General features: G+C 44.2%; 2 protein-coding genes across 3 annotated transcripts in view; one reads left to right on the plus strand and one right to left on the minus strand.

Annotated features, from left to right (window-relative positions):
- Positions 1-3,060, plus strand: part of LOC115385128 (leucine-rich repeat and fibronectin type-III domain-containing protein 4) — a 40,115-nt gene extending 37,055 nt beyond the window's left edge. For both annotated transcript variants that reach the window (XM_030087168.1, XM_030087169.1), the window contains exon 8: positions 176-3,060. In XM_030087168.1, coding sequence (XP_029943028.1) covers positions 176-1,499 — 1,324 coding nt within the window. In that variant the 3' untranslated portion in view covers positions 1,500-3,060. The remainder of the gene's footprint in view (positions 1-175) is intronic.
- Positions 1-18,333, minus strand: part of pcxb (pyruvate carboxylase b) — a 277,811-nt gene that overhangs the window by 121,582 nt on the left and 137,896 nt on the right. The gene's annotated exons all lie outside the window — the stretch shown is intronic.

Here is an 18,333-nt window from a genome sequence, read left to right on the forward strand (position 1 = left end):
TTTCTTTCCATCCTTTCATTCCCCCTTTCCCTCCGCCTCTTTTCCAATAGTCAACCATTTCTACTCAATGTCAGCATTAGCGCCGTTTGAATATTCAGATTAGGTTTCAAGTTACTGCAAATATACATTTTTATTTATCTGACTGATGTGTACTTTTTCTCTTTAACTCCTCCAGGATTTTACCATCAACCAGTGACCGCTTCCTGCTGAAGAACCTGGTTTCCGGTGTGGACTACAACCTGTGCGTGCTGGCCATTTTTGATGACACAATCACGTCGCTGGCCGCAACGAAAGTCCTGGGCTGCACGACGTTCTCCACCAAGGATGTTTACCCGGCGTGCCACTCTCTCCAGGCCCACTTTCTGGGCGGGACGCTCACCATACTGGTTGGAGGCGTTGTCGTTGTCACCCTGCTGGTGTTTACCGTGGCGCTCATGGTCCGCCACCGCGTTTGCAATCACAGCGACCACATGATATGTCACAACGGTAACACCGAGGCAGGGGGAGGGGCCTGCTGTCAGAGCGGCGGGGTTGGCGGCGGAGACAAAGGGGGAAACAGTAGCAGTTGCTACCAATCGAATGGTTCCGGCGATATGATGATGGTGGTCCTGCCCAATGGTCTGCCCTCAAAAAGAGGAGGGGACAAGGAGAAGGAGAAGAGCAGGGAGAAGGACAAAGAGGTGGTGGATTCTGCTTCTTCTCAGCCCCCCAAACTGCCGCCAAAGCCCAGGGCGAAACCCAAAGTCAACCTGGAGCAGTTTCTTTCAACTGGGGGGGTGGTTTCCACGACGACAGGAAGTGAGATGGCGCTGGTGGTGAGGCAGCGCAAGCTGGAGAAGGCGCCACCGTACGAAAGTGACAGAACTCCACTCTACTACTCCCCCTCTCCCCCCTCCACCCTGCCCCGACAGTCGCGCTCCAGAGAGCGCCCAAGACCCCGTCTGGAGCGAGAACTGACCAACCGAGCCAGTTTCTCCCTGGCCGCTCCTCTGAGAGACTCGGAGCTGCTGGACTGGAGGATAACGCCCAGGGGCAGGGACAAATGGAACTCCTCGCAGGCCTATCAGAGCCCCCTGTCCCCTCTCAGTCCTGCCTGTGGGACCGTTAGTAAACGACGGCACTCGCTGGATATGGGCTCCTCGGTCGCCCTGGCGACCGACGCCGCCGCGACCGTTGCCAGGCGCTACGGCGCCGTCAGCTACGCCAAGCGGCTGAGCGTAATCTGGACCAGGCGGAGTCAGTCGCTGCACGGGATGCTGGTGCAGTGCGCGTCGACCACGAGCACGACTTCCTCGACGACCAGCGACGAGGGCGAGAACAGCGGGGGCTTCGTGCCTCCGTGCAATCTCCAGCGGGGATACATCCACGCTTACAACACCACCAACTCCAACTCCAACAGCGGGGTCGCGGTGGGTAAAGCCAGCAGTCTGAAGGACAGGGGTCGGGAGAAGGGGAAGGACGGAAGGAGCCCCGAGGAACTGGAGGAAAGCGTTGTATAGGGACTGTGGAAAGAGACTTTGAAAACACGAGAGGGGTAAATGGTTCCACGAAGGAAATATTTATTAAAGAAGGCTAAAGAGGCATAGACATGTAGAGGGAACAGCAAAAATGGGGGGATAAAAAAACAGTAGATGAGGGAACGATTGTCAGGTCAGATGGTTGATTTGATGGAGAAGAGAAAAATTGCCTCGAGTCTCACTTATGCAGCTCCTTGATTTGGCCTGGGAGAAGTCAAGAAATACGGAGAGCAGAACACCTGGAAGTCGGTGTAGAATTTTAAGAGGATCTCTCGCCGACTTGAAGAATGATGGGCAGAACCAAAAGCGGGGATAGAGAAGTGACAAGGAAAATGGGGAGAGTGTAAAAATAACATTGCGAGGGCTGATTCTAAAATGGTTTCTAAAAAACTTACGGCTTTAGCGCCCCAACAAAAAAAAAGAAAAAAGAAAGATAGTCGAGACAAAGAATGTGGCAGTGTGAATGGTATAAAGCGAGGCCTAATGAAAGGGGGTGGGGGAGACATCAATAGTACGACTGAACCAAGGTTGTGTAGCAGAAGCGGCGGTATGATGAGCTGTGTGTGGATGTCAGTAAAGCCAATACACTAATAGACCCAGACTTTTGCTAACACTTCAGACCTCCAGAGTGCCAGCCCCGACACCTCCACATGGATTTACACTGGATCAAACGCAACGCCGCGACTGGTAATACTGGAGAAAGCCTCTCGTCTGGCAAAAAAAAAAAATATATAACGGTCCGGATGCCACAGCTTCTCTCTGTTACTTTGATTTCGGACTCCGACAACAGACGGCCATTTTAAAAGTATTTTCCAAATCGCAACGAATGTGACTTTGTGTCCTCTGTTGTCTGGACAATGATTTTGGCTTGCTGTGCCTGCGGATTATGGGAGTATAAATACAGAGATGGGCGCATTTGACATGATCAATCGATACAGGCTGGAAACGGCGAGTGCTGCACAGACATTATTAAAAGAAAGACATTGGGATTACAATGGAGTCGATATGGATTACAAAATGGAGGAGACAGGGGTGTGTGATGGAACATGTGAGTGTGTGCATTTCTGAAAGACGAGATCACGCTGGATGTCAGTCGATATCGGACCAGACAAATGAATAATGCTAATGGATGCATAAGTGTGCATGCATTGATGGATCAGGGATGGATCAGGGTGTGTGTGTGAGCGTGCGTGTGTGTGTTTGTGTGTGTGTTCAGGAGTGGCAATCCGGTCAGTAAGACTCCATCCATGTTTAACATGTTTCGTGCTTTCTGGACACGCTGTGAGAAAAAAAGAAAAAAGAAAAAAAAAAAAAAGAAATGAGACGCAGGCGGTGATAAATTCAATGTGAAGAAAGAGCAAAGTGTTAGAACATTTTCATCACAAGCAGTGAAAATCACAATCCTCAGTAATGTAGCATGGTCAGAGAGCGGCAGCAGTTCAAAGGGGGGGAAAATTTCAGATTCATTTTTCCTGTGATTCCTTTGTGCCACAAGAATTCATGTTGAATCCAAACTGTGAATGTTTTCAGAGAGGAAGAAGTTAAAAAACACCGACAGAACCACTATGGAAGCTACTAACTCTTTGTTGGAATACTCCAATGGCACAGACGACAGACTCTTGAAAAACTTCTATCAAAGAGAAAAAAATAAAAGAGAAAACTTGAAAGTACATATATATATATATATATATATAGTTTATATATATATATAATAATAATAATAATGTTACTTGTCGCACCATGTGTTTCTGTTTTCAAAGTTTTTGGGGGAATGATGTTAGGATCAAATGCAAAATATGAAACGTGTGACTTTTTTTGTTTTAGAGAGAAAAAAAAACTCCATGATTAGAAGAAAAAATGCTGATACCTAGGCAAAAAAAATACAAAAAAAAAAGATATTGAAGAAGCACACAAGACACACATGCACATACTCACACACGCACGCACACACACACACACCACACACAGAGATGCCTATAAAACAAAGCCAATTCAATGAAATAATTATGACTTTTAACCATTAATGTTGTTTCCTTTCTGTTTTTATTTCATTTTGCCAAAGTCAATATTGTTCTCTGGACTTGATATAAATAATAAAAACTACATGTATGAAACTGAAAGTGACTCATTACAACAAAAGTTGTGTGCAAATACACTTGACATGAATATTTGACGGGGATATGCTTGTGTGTGCAACTGGGTTCATCATTGAGACTTTTAGGACAGCTCGGTTCTAAATTTAAATCTTCGAGTAACTTAGGGCAGAAGTTGGATACAGATGAGTTGAAATTGCTGGCGCCTTGGTTTAGTTCGAGTCTGGAGAGAAATGTGAAGGCGATTCTGTCTTGAGGAACATGTTTTGAGCTCAAAGCAAAACTCGAGAGTCAGAGAAGCGTCAGTGCACGCACATCTGCGAGGGGGGAAAAAATGAAGCTGTTTACTTGTCAGTCAGTGGGGCTGATTAGAAGGTGAGGGATGAAGTTACCCTCCTGGAGGTAATTAAGAAGAGCAGGGAACTCACAGAGAAAATGTGGTGAGAAATCGTGAGCGTAAAGGAGACGGTAAGCAAAGAGAAAACAGGAGATCAATAGTTTCAGAAGCAGGTAAAATGCATTTAGAAAGCAACAAGGTGGGAGTAAACACCAGAATTAAAAGAAGAGATTTGATATGACTCCCAGAATATGAAAGTGCGCTGAATTCACAACAAACAGAACGAGAATTAAGCTGTCAGGCTAATGGATCATGATTTCCATGCTTTGTTGTTGCCCTCCATATCTGCTGCTTTCAGACAGTCTAATGTAAAAAAAATCACTCGACCTGCAGCTGACTTCAACACTAATTTGGCAGCAAAGCAAGACGTGATCTGGCAGCAAGCTGCAACTCAGCAACGTTAATGAAACTTTTGATATAACTGAGTGGAAGAGAAGGTGGAAGTGTGTTGGAAACGATGAACTAACTCAGTTGGTTTATCTCATCCAGGTCATGGAGGCCACGGTCACATGAAGGTCAGCCTAGATCTGTGTCTCCCACGCCGTGGCGTCTCATTGCTGGTGAGGGTCTGCATGGCTAGACAGGAAATGCAATCCCACCTATGTATTCGTGGTTTGTCTTAGATTACACTCCCAGTTGGACGCACCGAAAATACTTCGGGAGCACGAGGGACGGAAACCGATCAAGAGCTGAAATTGACTGAACGCTGCATCAAAATTAGGGCGTCTGCAAAATTAAGCCTGCGAAATTCTGTGAAATGAGAGCAAAGAACACCAGAACGAAGCGAGGGAACCCACTCCCCTCTCCGTCTCGTCCGCTTCATCTGTCTCTTATTTGCATGTTTTCGCTTCCCACCAAGTCATTTGCAGACGCAGCCGAAAGCCCAAGATGGGGGAGAGAGTGGGAGACGGGAGGCTGCGAGAACGCTGACACACCTCAAGCCAGACAAACAGATGATGATGAGCAAGGGAAAAAAAAGAGGGAGTGAGCCGAAGGAAAGGGGAGGTCATTAGCTCTCAGTGTGCCTCTCCGTGCGTATCCATGACCGAATGTGCCCGCTTCCTAATGCGTGTGTGAGACAAAGGGGGAAAAAAAAAAAGAAAAGAAAAAAAAAGGCAGAAATCAATCTGCTCGCTGCCGGTGTTATTTTTGTCATGCTCGTGCTTTGCCACAATGTATGAGCACATTTTCAAACCACAAAGACTTCAACTGGGACTCGATATCTAGCGTGCGAATGTGTGTGTGTGTGTGTGTGTGTGTGTGATATCGTTGTGTGTGAATGTGGGTTAATATTTGCTCTCGCCTGACACTGCATCCTAATCTGGGACCAATAACGGTGACAAGGGAAATAAAAGCAGAGACAAGGAGAGAGTTAGACGAAGGTTTTCGCTCATATATACGCTGCTGTGTCTCCGTGGACGTCGGGTTAGAGGGCGATTTGAGGCACCTTCAGCTGGCGAGGCGGCGTCAGTGTGTGCAGCATGCAGGATGATCAGCACCGAGCACCGTCCCTCCCCTCTGCTTTCTCTGCCAAAGGCCAAACCCTGGCCTAATTTCAATTAAAAAAAAAAAGAGCTGAGTAATGCGCAGGATTTCTTTTGATCACATGCAGACAGACTTACGTTTCCACGCGCAGTGCGAGAAAACCTCTTGACAGCAGCGTCTGTTTGTTTATGTGGGTGCATGTTGGCATCTTTGAAAAACATGTCTGCCTGCAGCCAAACTTCCTCTGACATTTGCGGTTATGATCAAGGTATGATGCATTTCCTCGCAGCGCCCTGAGTAACTGCTGACTCAGGATGCGCCGGGACTCGGCGCCTCCCGCGCCAGAAAGCGCTCGGACCAGTTGTTCGACGCGCTGAGCTGCTACACGACTGATCCGAAGTGGGAATTTATCCTCTATCTCGGCTCCACGTGACCGGCAAAGGTACCCAGATCGTCACAACAATCATGACATGATTGTGAACTCATGCTGTTTCCGTGGAAACCGCAAGAAGTGCTACCCCGGCGCAAAGTCTGAAATTAGCCTTTAAAAAAAAAAGCAGCACAACGGATGCAAAATGGAAAAACCCGCTGCCCGGACCTCAGCTCGAGGACATGATCCCAGAGCTCCCCTAAAACATGACTCAACCTTCTGCAACTTGGCCGAGCATCAAAATGATTTAATAATGCAGACTTTGCATCATATGGGGACACAAATCAGCCTTAACAGTGGGGGCAGTAACATTGTAGAAGAAATTATCTGGCAATAAAAAAAAGGCTCAGTTGGGACTACTTCACTGTGGACTGTGGACAAATATTTATAATTTACATCCTGCTAGAGTCATTCTCATACTTAATACACTGAGAACAAATGTTAAATGTACTGTACTTGAGAAAAGGTTTTATTATTCTGTAATTAACCCTTTTAAGAGCAAGTGGACTGGATTTATTGAGATTTTACGGCTGCAGGACAAAAAACAACACAATGACTTGGTGCTTCTGGCTCTTTTATAAAGATAACTTCAACTGACAATATCCGTCAGATTATTCTGTGTGTTTCTGACAGTACTCAGAAGCTCACGCTAAAAATGTGCGCCATGCTGTGAGTGGGCACGCCTACTGAGTAATGACTTTTTTATATGACTGCAAAGGTCCATTTCTTTGCTGTCTGCTTGTTTTGGGAATTATTCCATATCATAAATTGCCTGCAGTTTATGGTTACGAGAAGAATGCATTCAGGATACTGTCAGCATTGCTTTTCGGAAGCCAAGCATAGCCAGTGCATGTACGGAGACATCTGATGGTGCCTGTAAGCCTGATCCTATGGAAGTTGGACGGTGTTTATTGTGGCTCTGACCCCTTCAAACATGCAGCGGTAGTAGAAATGACGCACTTAATTACTCACTTTAACGGTAATTGTGAACAAGCTGTAGTGAATACAAAATAGTGTGGCATAAACTGTTGTTTGTTTGTTTTTTTTTACTAATACTGGCAAAAGAAGAGACAAAAAAACGCTGAGGATCAATTTATTTTCAGGGTAAAATTCAATTCCATGGCTGACCTTTTGTTCTCCGACAGAGTCCTGATAATACATGACAGCTCTTTTACCACTGGTGCATGTCGTCTGGTTACAAGTCGACGCCTGCTGTGCCATTTTGTTTTATCACTTTGAAATTTGAGAACATGACATAAAACCTTTATAGTGAATTGAGACGTTCGCCTGTACGATGGGATGTCGTTTCACAATTTTTTTTTTTTTTTTTGCTCTGCGCCTCCCGGAGACTTTTCATTGAACCGATGCTCTGAACATTCAACATATAGATTCTATAACCAGTCAGACACTAATCACTGTTTCTGTCTAGTATCTAATTATTTTTTCTGTTTGCAATTATGGTTAACAAGGCTCAGGGGAAATGAGGCCTGAATGATAAATACAGATTGCCAGGAGAGCTCATAATGAAGGTTGACTGCTACAGAAGCGTACATAAATATTACCAGACTACTGCATCTGAAGGTACTCTGTGGGAATATTCATGCATTAATTCAAAGCATTCACAACCTCTTATCTGCATGGATGAGATCAGTGGAAGTCAAGGCAGAAAAAGGGCATTTCTTCACATTTCTTAATCATATACTGTCAGCAACTCTTCAACTCGGCACGTCGGCATTTTATTGTGTAACTCCTCGACGACTCGGCTCGGCACCGACAATGACACGGAGACGGAGTCGGTGGAGAGAGGATTGAAAGATTTTGCAGATAGGGGCCGAGCGGGCTGTGGAAGTGAGGGAGATAAAAAGATTGATTAAAGATAGAACAGCAAAGAAAAGACGACGGCGGGAAGGGCAGGGGTTGGGGGAAGGAAGTGGAGGAGAGCGGATGCTCTGCGGCAGCAGAAACGCTCCATTTGAATTGCATAAACTTTTATAAATTCATCCAGCGGGGGATCAGATTTAGTCCTTGATCTGTTTTTATTTTTCCTCAACAGTGAGCCGGCAGTGACAATACTGATCAGGGAGTAAGTGACTATAAAGAGGATAGTAATTTCAGTAAGCATCAGGACTTCCAGTACTATAGGCTTTAGAGAGACACCAAGACAGAGACCTTAAAATATTAAGCCAGAGGAGAAAGAGGACGCAGAAACAGCAGTGTTCAAACTCTTAAAGGTGCTGTAGGCAGGATTCCGCATCCCCGCCATCTTGCTTAGGGTTGAAACCCAGCACAGCCAATCCTGTCCTGTTTTCTCTGACATTACGCCCTTACGTAAGTTAAGCCCCTCCCACAAGAATGTGCGACGAACGCCCCTCGACCAATCATGGTTAGAGCCTCATGGGCTCTTCTGATTGGTCGAAGATACCTGGAGCTGTCGAGATTCCTTTTCAGCTCAGAACAGAGACAGATGGAAACGCTGCGCCCTCGCGGTAGTGCAATTATGCTACACTCCTAAAGGATTATCAATGGATACTCTAACATTTAATCCAAAGAAAACACAGAAAAATTAGCATTGACTAGCAAAATCCTGCCTACAGCACCTTTAAGTGCTAAAATGATAGAAGACCGAGCGTCCGGCAAGGCGCTGGATTCTGCGTCGCTCCCTGATCCCCACCTACGCCTTCCTCTCAGGTTGTCTCCGCACAATATTTATTTAGCTTTCCGTCTAATTTGCGCTCTTTCACCTCTGCAGACGTCTCATTCAATCTTTTGTTTGCTGTTTTCAATCCTCGACTTCACTTTTTTTCTCCTGACTTCTCTGCTCTCTTCAGCTCTTTGACTTGAAGCTGTCATTGTTCAGTTTTCTTTCAGTCATCCTATCTACCAGCCAACAACAACAAAAAAAAGGTCTTTGAAATATATTTTTTCCTTATTTCTAATGTCACCAAAATACCAGGCAACAGGTCTGCCCTTCTGTGATAGCCTTCTCTTTTCTGCTTCATCCAAAACACACTGACTAGTGATGAAAACTGCACGATTTCTTTTCTAAATAAGACATGAAACACTATAAGAGTCTGGCAATCTGACTGTTTTGTGCCATAATGTAGTTTTCAAAAAGATAATAGCACTTGAAGATGAGCAGGAAAGCATGAGCCCAGAGGGGAGGAAGGAGAGGAGGACAAGGTCCACAGCATCTACATATTCATGCATCCAACAAAGCTAAAAGCAGGACAGAAAACTGAGCTCCTTCAAAAGGAATTTTCTTTCTGGCGGAGCAAGAAAAAAACAAAACAAAACCTCAAAATATGTGATTTTAATGAACAGATTAGTGATTTGAGAAACTTTAATGAGACACTGTGTTAACCTCACGGAAACCTCCATTCAGCTGACCTCCTCGCTGTAACTCATGCTGTCAGTCACTCGCTATTTTATTCTTTTCTTAGTCAGACAACAAAATTGTCTTTCTCTTTTTGCCCTTTAAATCTCCTGTTGCTACATCTAACAATTTCAATCATATCTCAATGCTGAAAGAAACATGAATTTCAGGAAAGTAACACTCATCTGATGAGAGATTTTACTCAAAATGCATCAATAAAAGCATGTTTTACTTTTGATTTCCAGTTCTAGCTGGACTGGTGTTGTCTGAACCCTTCTAACCTGGCTTGTAAGACACCCTTTGACCTCGGTGGGGTCAGATAATATTTCATAAGCTGGGCTTCATGTTGTGATCTTTCTGGAGATGGAGAAGCTTAGTGAAAGCACTGAAATAACACAAATCATATTTGTATGGCTGTCACAGAACTGTGGGTCTAATTCGTTAAACATTCATACACACCAAGCAAATCTTTACTCAACCCAACACCCGCAAATCCAATTTTAAAGCTGAATTATTATTGATTTTTACCTGGAGGCAATGGAACGAAGACACTGAAGTGAAAACAAAATACTGACATGTCGTTATAGTGTCAGTTACCTTTTAATATATTCAGCAGACGTGACGCCACATCAACATTCATCTGGAGCAGTGGTTTCGTTATCCCGGCGAATGCGATGCCAAAACTCAGCCTCTTTACAACTACGTTTGGTCTTGCTTTGAAAAATTTGTTCCTCAAGACCCAAAGGAAATTATCATTCTGTCTCTTTATCCAGTAACTTTGTGGCGTTCGCTGCCAAACACGTTGCGTCGAGACCGCCTTCAAAACTGCTGACAATGCTCGCTCCAGTTGGCAACGGTACCGACAAGAGTGTTGGTCACAAGACTGAAGCAAAACAACAGACTGAAAGAGGTGCAGAGTGCTGGAGGTGAGTAGGAATGCAGAGTAAAGTAACAATTCACAGCGTGTTCCTGAACGCGACACCTCCCACAGGACGCCGCAAGGCTACTTCAACGCAGTGGAGTTTTACTCTTTTCTGTAACTAAAGTCCTCCAAGGACACTTAAACTGATCATTTTCAATGCACGGTGACATTGAAACCTGCATTGCTGCCGTTAAGGGTGCCTAGACGTCGGTAATGAGGTGTCCAGTGATAGATTAAAGCCAGAACGGATACAAAGAGTTTGGTTTAACTGCTTCGGAAAACCATTTAACGTTTAGATATTTAATTGACACGACTGCTTTGAACTTCCACACCAAGGCATTGTTGCCGTGTAGTCCTATCTATCATCATTAGAACAGTAATCATCACTATTTTTCCTGGATAATTGTCGCGGGCACTCAGCTCGAAAATCTGCAGTCTTAATTAGTGGCCTGTTTTCACATACGCACGAAAAGAAAAACATGTTTTTTCTTTTTTTTTTTACTATTTGTATAAGTTCTAGTTTGACTGACATTGCTTCAGAGTTCTGCTGGCCTTTCTTGATCACCTGCTACTTTCACCCAGTGTCGGTTTCACCATTTATCCAATTTCTGTCCCCTTTTTCCATTTTCTTTTATGCTTTTTTTTTTTTTTTTTCCTGGGTCAAGATTGTTTGCAGTCCTTTCCTCTTTGGCCTCCTCAAAGTCGTTCACCTCTGCCAGAGCTTCCCATTGAACTTTTGCCTTCTGCTGCAACCGGGGCAGCACATCACTTCACTGACATTTTCCCTTAAAAAAAAAAAAAAAAAAAAAAAAAATCTCAGCAAGTTTCATACTCCCCGCTTTACTACAATGTCTTTTCTATTAACCCGGACACCTCTCCATCCTGTTTCTTCCCTTCCCTGCGTTTCTTTCACAACGTTCTACTTGATTCCCGGCACCTCCCCTTCCCTTGCATGTTGTCCCAGATGTGATTTTGCTTTTTTTTTTTTTCCCCTCCTCTTTTCTTCCTCACTGCAGGAAGCATGCTGCTCATCATCGCCTCTCTCAACATCCCACCCACTGCCCATTTCTTCCTCACTTTCCTCCCGGAACGTTGGAAGAAACAGAGGCTTCCTGCCCTCCTTAAATACTTCTGTTTCCGTCTTTTCCGCCCTGTGCGTGGCGATGCTACCTCCTACCCCTCAGACTCAACATCCCTGAAGGCTCGTGATCAGAGGGAGCCAGTAAAATCGTGTAGCTCCTCTCATCTCGGAGACATTCGGCAGTTTTCCTCCCCGAGATGCTGACAGTAGGAGATCCTGGGCGTATGCACACGCGTGTGAAAGACTGAAAGACAGTGGCGGATTAGGGGAGACGAACACAGCGGGGTATTATCTTTCAGGTTTTCAGTCTGTTTTCTAGAGGCGGAGCAGCGCTGGAGCTCGAGAGGAGGGAGCAGGAGGAGGAGAATAGAGAAGCTCATCTGAACTATAGTGATTACTTTTTATACCCTTGGCTTTTCTGGTGCTAATCACTGACATTTTCATAAATAGCAAAGTCTGACACATTTCTCGCTAATTTACTTCCACAAACATCGTCTGCTCGGCTCCCACTCCGAGAGGCTAAAACACCACTAATCTACTCTCAACACTAAACCGCCGCGGCTTGTAAACAATAAAATGTGACGCAAATAATACGCCCGAGCTGCTGGTCGCACTGTGCCGCACTCGGTGCAATATGAAAGTGTTACTTAGTATGGGCGCCGCAGACGCCGCAGACGCCGCGCGCTGAGTTAATATACTTTCAGACAACTTAAGGAACACCGGTTTATAAGCCCCTGGGAATCTGAGCCGAGCTATTATTGAAGCTAAGTGCTGAGAGGGGGGTCTTTTAGCTTGGCAGCTGACGGCATCAACCAGCCAGTAATTTAACCTCCCTGCTAATCTACTTGAGCCAAATACTGCAGGAGATTATTAACTTGAAATATTCAGGTTGAGGGTATGCTGGCTGTTGGTTCATTGTCTAAACTACAACTTCAGGTTAAACTTTAGGGGCGTGAAGGAAAAGGTTACGCCGCTTTCTTCTGATCAAATTTAATTTGGTTCTTTTTCGCGTGAGGGGAAACTTTTACACTTTTTCTTTATTCAGCGGTTACAATGTTGGAAATTCAATTTCCAAAAACGTGTGAAGTAATGAAGTTGATTATTTAAGTAACCATGTTTGCAGGAGAAACCTCATTCTTCTTTAACACAGATAAAGCAGCGGCCAGCAATGAGGCTGATGTTTAATTACGACGATGTAATGCTGCGTTTTGGCAGAAAAAGTAGGATTGGAAGAAAGGATTGCTGCTGACGAGCGGTCAAGAAAATGAGCTTTCTGGGACAAAATTGACCCTGAGTTGAACAAACTGAAACACTGAGTGAAAACTAACGTAAATTAAATAGAAATTCTACAGCATAAAGTAATATTCCCACCATGAAAATGTATGGAAACCTTCTGTCAAAACAGCAACGATATGTATTCCCTTCTGCCAACATAAAAAAGAAGAAAAAAAAAAAAGATTTTCACATCTTATCGACAGACACAATAGGTTGTCATCCATGTCTCTCGAGGTGAGGGCTGTTTTTACATTATCTGCAGCTATGTGGGTTGCTTTTTGTCATTTGTTGCATCTTAAGTCGGAGCTTAGCTTTTGGTTGTTTAGGATCAAAGTGCTGTCAGACATTTGCAGAACTGAGACTAGAGGGGGGAACAGAGAAGCTTCAACAATATCCCTCTGCTTGCCAGCACCGCTGCAAAGATACTGCAGAAAACTGTATTACTGCCATGAAAAATCCAGAGTTTGACTGCGCACACAGAGATGTCAGACCTTGGCATATTGCTCAGCACGGCTCATGATACTTCTCCAAGAATCGGAACATAAAAACGGCTTCTTTCTTTTTCATTTGCAGAATATACGGTTTGTACTTTAAACGGAAAAAAAGTGACAATCATTTCAACCACTGAGTCAAATACTTGCTTGTGCCTTCTGAAATACAGAGCTGAGATTATAGAGGTTAAAAATAAATGTTGAAATGATCTTAACCTGAAAACATCAATAGAGAAATTCTATCAGTAATGGCTGTTTGGTCATGCGAAAGAAATGACGATTAAGAAAAGTCTGATCTATACTTCAGTGCAGAAAGACATTTAAAGACTTTGTTTGGCACCAATTAGGATTCATTTCAAGTCACTTGGCTTGATGAATCATTTCCGCAGTCATTACGTGGAAAAGCGACGTTCACACGGCTGAGGGATCAAATGGATTTCAAGCAAGCGGGTTTTAGGTCGGTCAACTACATGAACGGCAACTGATTAGTGCTGAAAATTGATGCGCGTTTCAGTCAAAGGTGAGGTTTAATCAGCGTCCTATTGTGTGCAGTCGCTGGTACCAAATATAAATAATTACATATTCATCAAGTGACTGAAAGCCGATGTTACGGCGGTAGAGTTATTCAGACAGAAGACGTGTTCGCCGCTGGAATAGATGCTCTGAAACCTGCACTTTCTCTGTTTTACTTGTTAGTAACAGCAGCTATTTTTAAACTCCGCACAGGCAGTTGGTTGATATTTGCCACAACCAAACTCCTGGGCCCGCTGATTTCCCGGTAAGGGCAGCAAATCTTCGCACGTGGCTGTTTGTGCAATGTGTCGCCGAGAAGGAAACAACTGAACAAACGTCAAATTAAATCCTACTCTTTGCTCAACGGTAGTGTGTTTGTCAATAGATCACGAGCCTTTTGCAGAAGGTGAAACGCTATATTCAACTCCTGTGTGAGGCTCTTTCTGTTGGTGTGTTGCTAGTAATCCCATAATTAATAGTGCAATACGCAAACCGCTGTGAACCGCGGGTCATTAAACATCTGCAGGGTTTTCTATCCCCTCGAGGCCCGTAACAGCTTCCACGCACTCCGAGTGCCGCGCTCCGCCCGCCGAGCCGCCGACCCGTCCCTCCGGTGTACTCGGGGATCGCTCCTGCTGGACTCCGACGCCGGCGTCGCCGAGTCCCGCAGAACATAATGGCAGCTAACAGTGTCACGAATCGGAGGTGCAGAGAGGGCTCCGGAGACAGATGTGTCACAATCAGCCAGACATCTGCATGCAGACGCACGTACCGGCGCATACGTAATGAAACCGCAGATATGCAAATACAAATGAAGAGGTGCATTATGCAAAGAGGAATATCGGCTCATCATTACTCACACATAAAGGTCAGCAGAGCTCAATAAATGCTCCCAGACACCCACAAGCAAACAAACTCTGACATCTCACGGAGATTAGAAACACAAGGAGAAAAAAAAAAAAAAACTGAAGCAGCTACAGAAATATATTCCTCATTCTAATAAAAAAAAAGTAAGAATAGGAAAAATCACAAAAAGAGAGAAAACATCATACCGAGACTGAAGCACTGAAAGGAAACAAAGCAAAAATAAATAGTAACCGAACGAGCTGGTGTAAAAAAAAAAACAAAAAACAAAACACAGTGACAGACAACAATGAAGAGAGAACAAGAGGAGACGAGAACAGCGGGGTGACAATTTAATTGCACAGCCTTGGATGTGCATGCACGCAGTGACAATTACAGTAGTTTTAAATGTTAAGAGAATAAACTCTGACAGATGCCAAGAGAGTGCTGCATGGCGTCCAGACGTCAGCGTTTCATTAAGAAGCCCTCTACCACTCAAGGACCACCATTCTGGGGCGGCAGCCACAGATATGATTTTCTTTTTTTTTTTTCATATTGATCATTTCTCGGTTAGAAAAGCTATTATCTGAACAGAGCTTGGAACAATGAGAGGAGCTGAGTGATAAGACGGAGACTGGACAGCATACTTACAAACCTCAGAACAGGATTTGGGCGCAATGGATCAATAAATTTGTTTCCACATGACGTTCAAGACTTTCCTGACATGATGCGTTCTCACCTGAAACGTCGTCGTGTAAACACTCCCGTCCTGCAGCCCTCACTGTTTCCCTTCCTGCTGTCCTGAGGTGACAGCATTTCTATCCTGTGCAGCAAAACCTAAATCCATTGCCGACTTAAAATGAGACCAATACCCCTGCTGTCTCACAGAGAAACACACTTGTGCACGACACGCACACGCGCACAAAGCCGCAGAAACACACACCTTATTGCTTAAATCTCTGGCGACACAAAGTCTGTATTCGCCTAACAATCTCCACTCGCTTTTATATTGATCGGAATAGTATTTATGCATCCTCCCGTTCAACTCAAAACCTTCCCTCGCTGTTTTCTTGTTTTTATTCCAAAAGTATCAGCTGCATTAAAATATGAAACGCAAACTGCCAAACCCATCCGATCACGAACAAACACAGATAAGAAAATGCCATTTCTCCTTCAGAGAGGGATCCTAAACCCATCTTCATTTCCTATCAGGACCCACCCGCCAAGGCTTATCAGACTGTTTTTGGCCCGTCATCAAGCGACTCAGCACAACAAACAGTTATCCCACTTTTTAATATTTGTAGCGAGGGGTGGCCGAGACTGGAAACCGGCGCTTGATTCTGCTTTAATTGACAATTAATGAATCCAGACATTAGCCGGTCCCAACACCTGGCTAAGGGCAAGCCATAATTAAACTCATTAGAATTAGAAAAGAGACTTTTGTTCTCAATCAGTCATTAAAGCAGACAAAACATGAGGCGCTCCCCCAAAGTCATTTCTCTCTCTCCTCATCCCGCCGATCTACTGCGGCTCCTCTCAAGCTGCCTCCATCTTTGGCGGCTTTGCAATACTTTCAAATCCACGTTTTGATCAATTAAATATCTTCCAGGTTCAACCACTAGTTTGTTTTCCAGACATTTCCTTTAAAAACTCAGCATGTCTTTAAACTGAAGTTTTTTTTCAAGGACGTTTTGGTACAAACTTGGCAGGAATCACAATTTTCACTCATCAGCAATTAAAATGAGCTTTAAAGTTATGTGTTTCTTACTTAAAAAGAAAAAAAAAAACATCCAAAAAACTATTGATCGAAGAGATTAAAGCAGAATCCTTTAAAGCCAGGCGTCATACTCTGTGCTCGGATCATGGCATGTTAAAATAGGACAAATAGACTTGTTTGATTTGCTGAAATACTGAACAGTTTGCAGTGAATCAAAAAGCCAGATGAGCCTTTTCCTCCTTAAGAGGCTGGCAAACATGTCTTTGATTATTCAGGCAGAACAGTTGAATCCTGATGAATACATCAGCGGTATGGAAAACAAACGTCAATTTCTCAAACTGACAATTCTGAGAGCGGTGCCGTTTCAGAAAAAAAAACTTCAAGCGTCGCATTGCTACAAGACTTTAGGACTTAATTAGATCATATCAGTCCATTAAATCATTTTCCAGGCTCATGACAACAGAACTTATCCAATTATTTCTGTGAGGGTGGGTTGGGATTTTTTTGACGGACAGCCACTTGACAGCTCCGGCGGAAAAAAAAAAAAAAAAAAAGAAGTGATACATTAGACCCTTTTAGGGAACATTTTTCATTTCATGTTTTAGACATTTACCTGATGCTCTCATCGCGAGCCAGAGTGAAAAGCACTGCTGGAGTAAGTCTCAGAGCCCAGATTGCCAACATCACTGAAATAGATTTATTTTTTTTTTTTTAAATTGAAGACAAAAAAAAAAAAAAAAAAAAAAAACACCAAAAAATTCAGGAGTAAATTGGAGCTGGCTGGAGCACAAGATGTGCAGACGGAGCAAAACACGGTGCGGCGAAGGCGAATGGAGACACGCCGTGAAGTAACACACTTACAGGTTATAACAAAGACTGCAGAATGATTCTTCTACTCTTACTCATTTCACTTTTTTTCGCCCCGTTTCTGCTGACTCACCGCAGCCCACCGGCTCCCTGCGCGTAAAAAAAACCCCCCCGAAAGTTCCTAATTGTAAATAATCCCATGCCCAACTCTGTGCTGGAGTGTCACATTTACTTTACCACAGCATAGCTTCCCCGCAGCCTGGGAGGAAAACACAAACTTTTTGGGAAAATAAGTGCTTTGATCAAGGAGCGGCTGTGTGAAATGCAGCCTGCTGCTCATTTCCTCGACTCCAAACAGCACATTTGCACAGCGGGCGACAGAACAACCACAGCAAATTTATGATACACTGCAGAACAGATTAGTGTGAATCTTCGCTCTGACTTGACGAGGACTCCTAATGTTCCTGACGTCCCGTGCAGGCATCGGCACCGGCATCGGTTCGAATTCTCCACTTCTGCGCATAAAAACGGTGAAATTAAAGTGTCAGCTTGGTGAGGGGACCGCTAATGGGAGAGCCGGCAAGAGGTTTTCTGACATTTCCTGAGAATATTCATGCTCCCGGGAGGAAAATTCCTCTTGAAATTAATGATTCTTGACCTTTTCTCTATAGTCTCATATAGCCCGATAGACTCAACATACTCTGCAGCAATTTCCTCTTTAAAAAAGTTATGAACGTTTTGTTTGTTCAGTCCAGCAGTTTGGGATTGAGGGCTCGGTGACTAATGCAGCCTGGTGGAGTAGCTACCGCCGCTTCAGACTTTTCGCTCTCGCTCCATCTCTCGCCCCCTCCCTCCATATTGATCTATTAGGCGTGGAGACTTTGTGATGGAACGCCACTCTGAAAGGTTTTTGTCCGGCACGGCTGTAAACATGTCACCTCCGCCAGCCTTCTGGCTCGGCGGAGGCTCAACAAGGTCTTTTGTAAATGTCTTAACTTGGAGGGCGATTCGGAGCGACAACACTTTCATCGCCGACAAGAAACATCCCGAGCTACTTTGGCTCAGAAATAAAAAAAACAAAAAACGGACATGATTAGACTACTTTTATTCATGACTAGACCGCAATTCTTATGTTTGCATGGAGCTCTTTGTAATCTGTGAAAGTAATAATTTGAAGAAAAGAGCAGACGAGAGAAAGCTGAAGTAAGTGGAAGAATTTAAGAGAAAGTATTGGTGGAGTGCGCAGAGCAGTTAGCTAGACATACAACATTTAACCTCGCGCATAAAACAGACCCTTTCAGAGGAACGCCGAGGAAATGCAGACTTGGAATGGAATTTTATATCAGGCAGAGCACGGCCAGCGCAGGTATACCGGAGGCAGCGTCCGGG

Source organism: Salarias fasciatus, chromosome 3 (assembly GCF_902148845.1).
Source record: "Salarias fasciatus chromosome 3, fSalaFa1.1, whole genome shotgun sequence".
NCBI classification, from domain to species: domain Eukaryota; kingdom Metazoa; phylum Chordata; class Actinopteri; order Blenniiformes; family Blenniidae; genus Salarias; species Salarias fasciatus.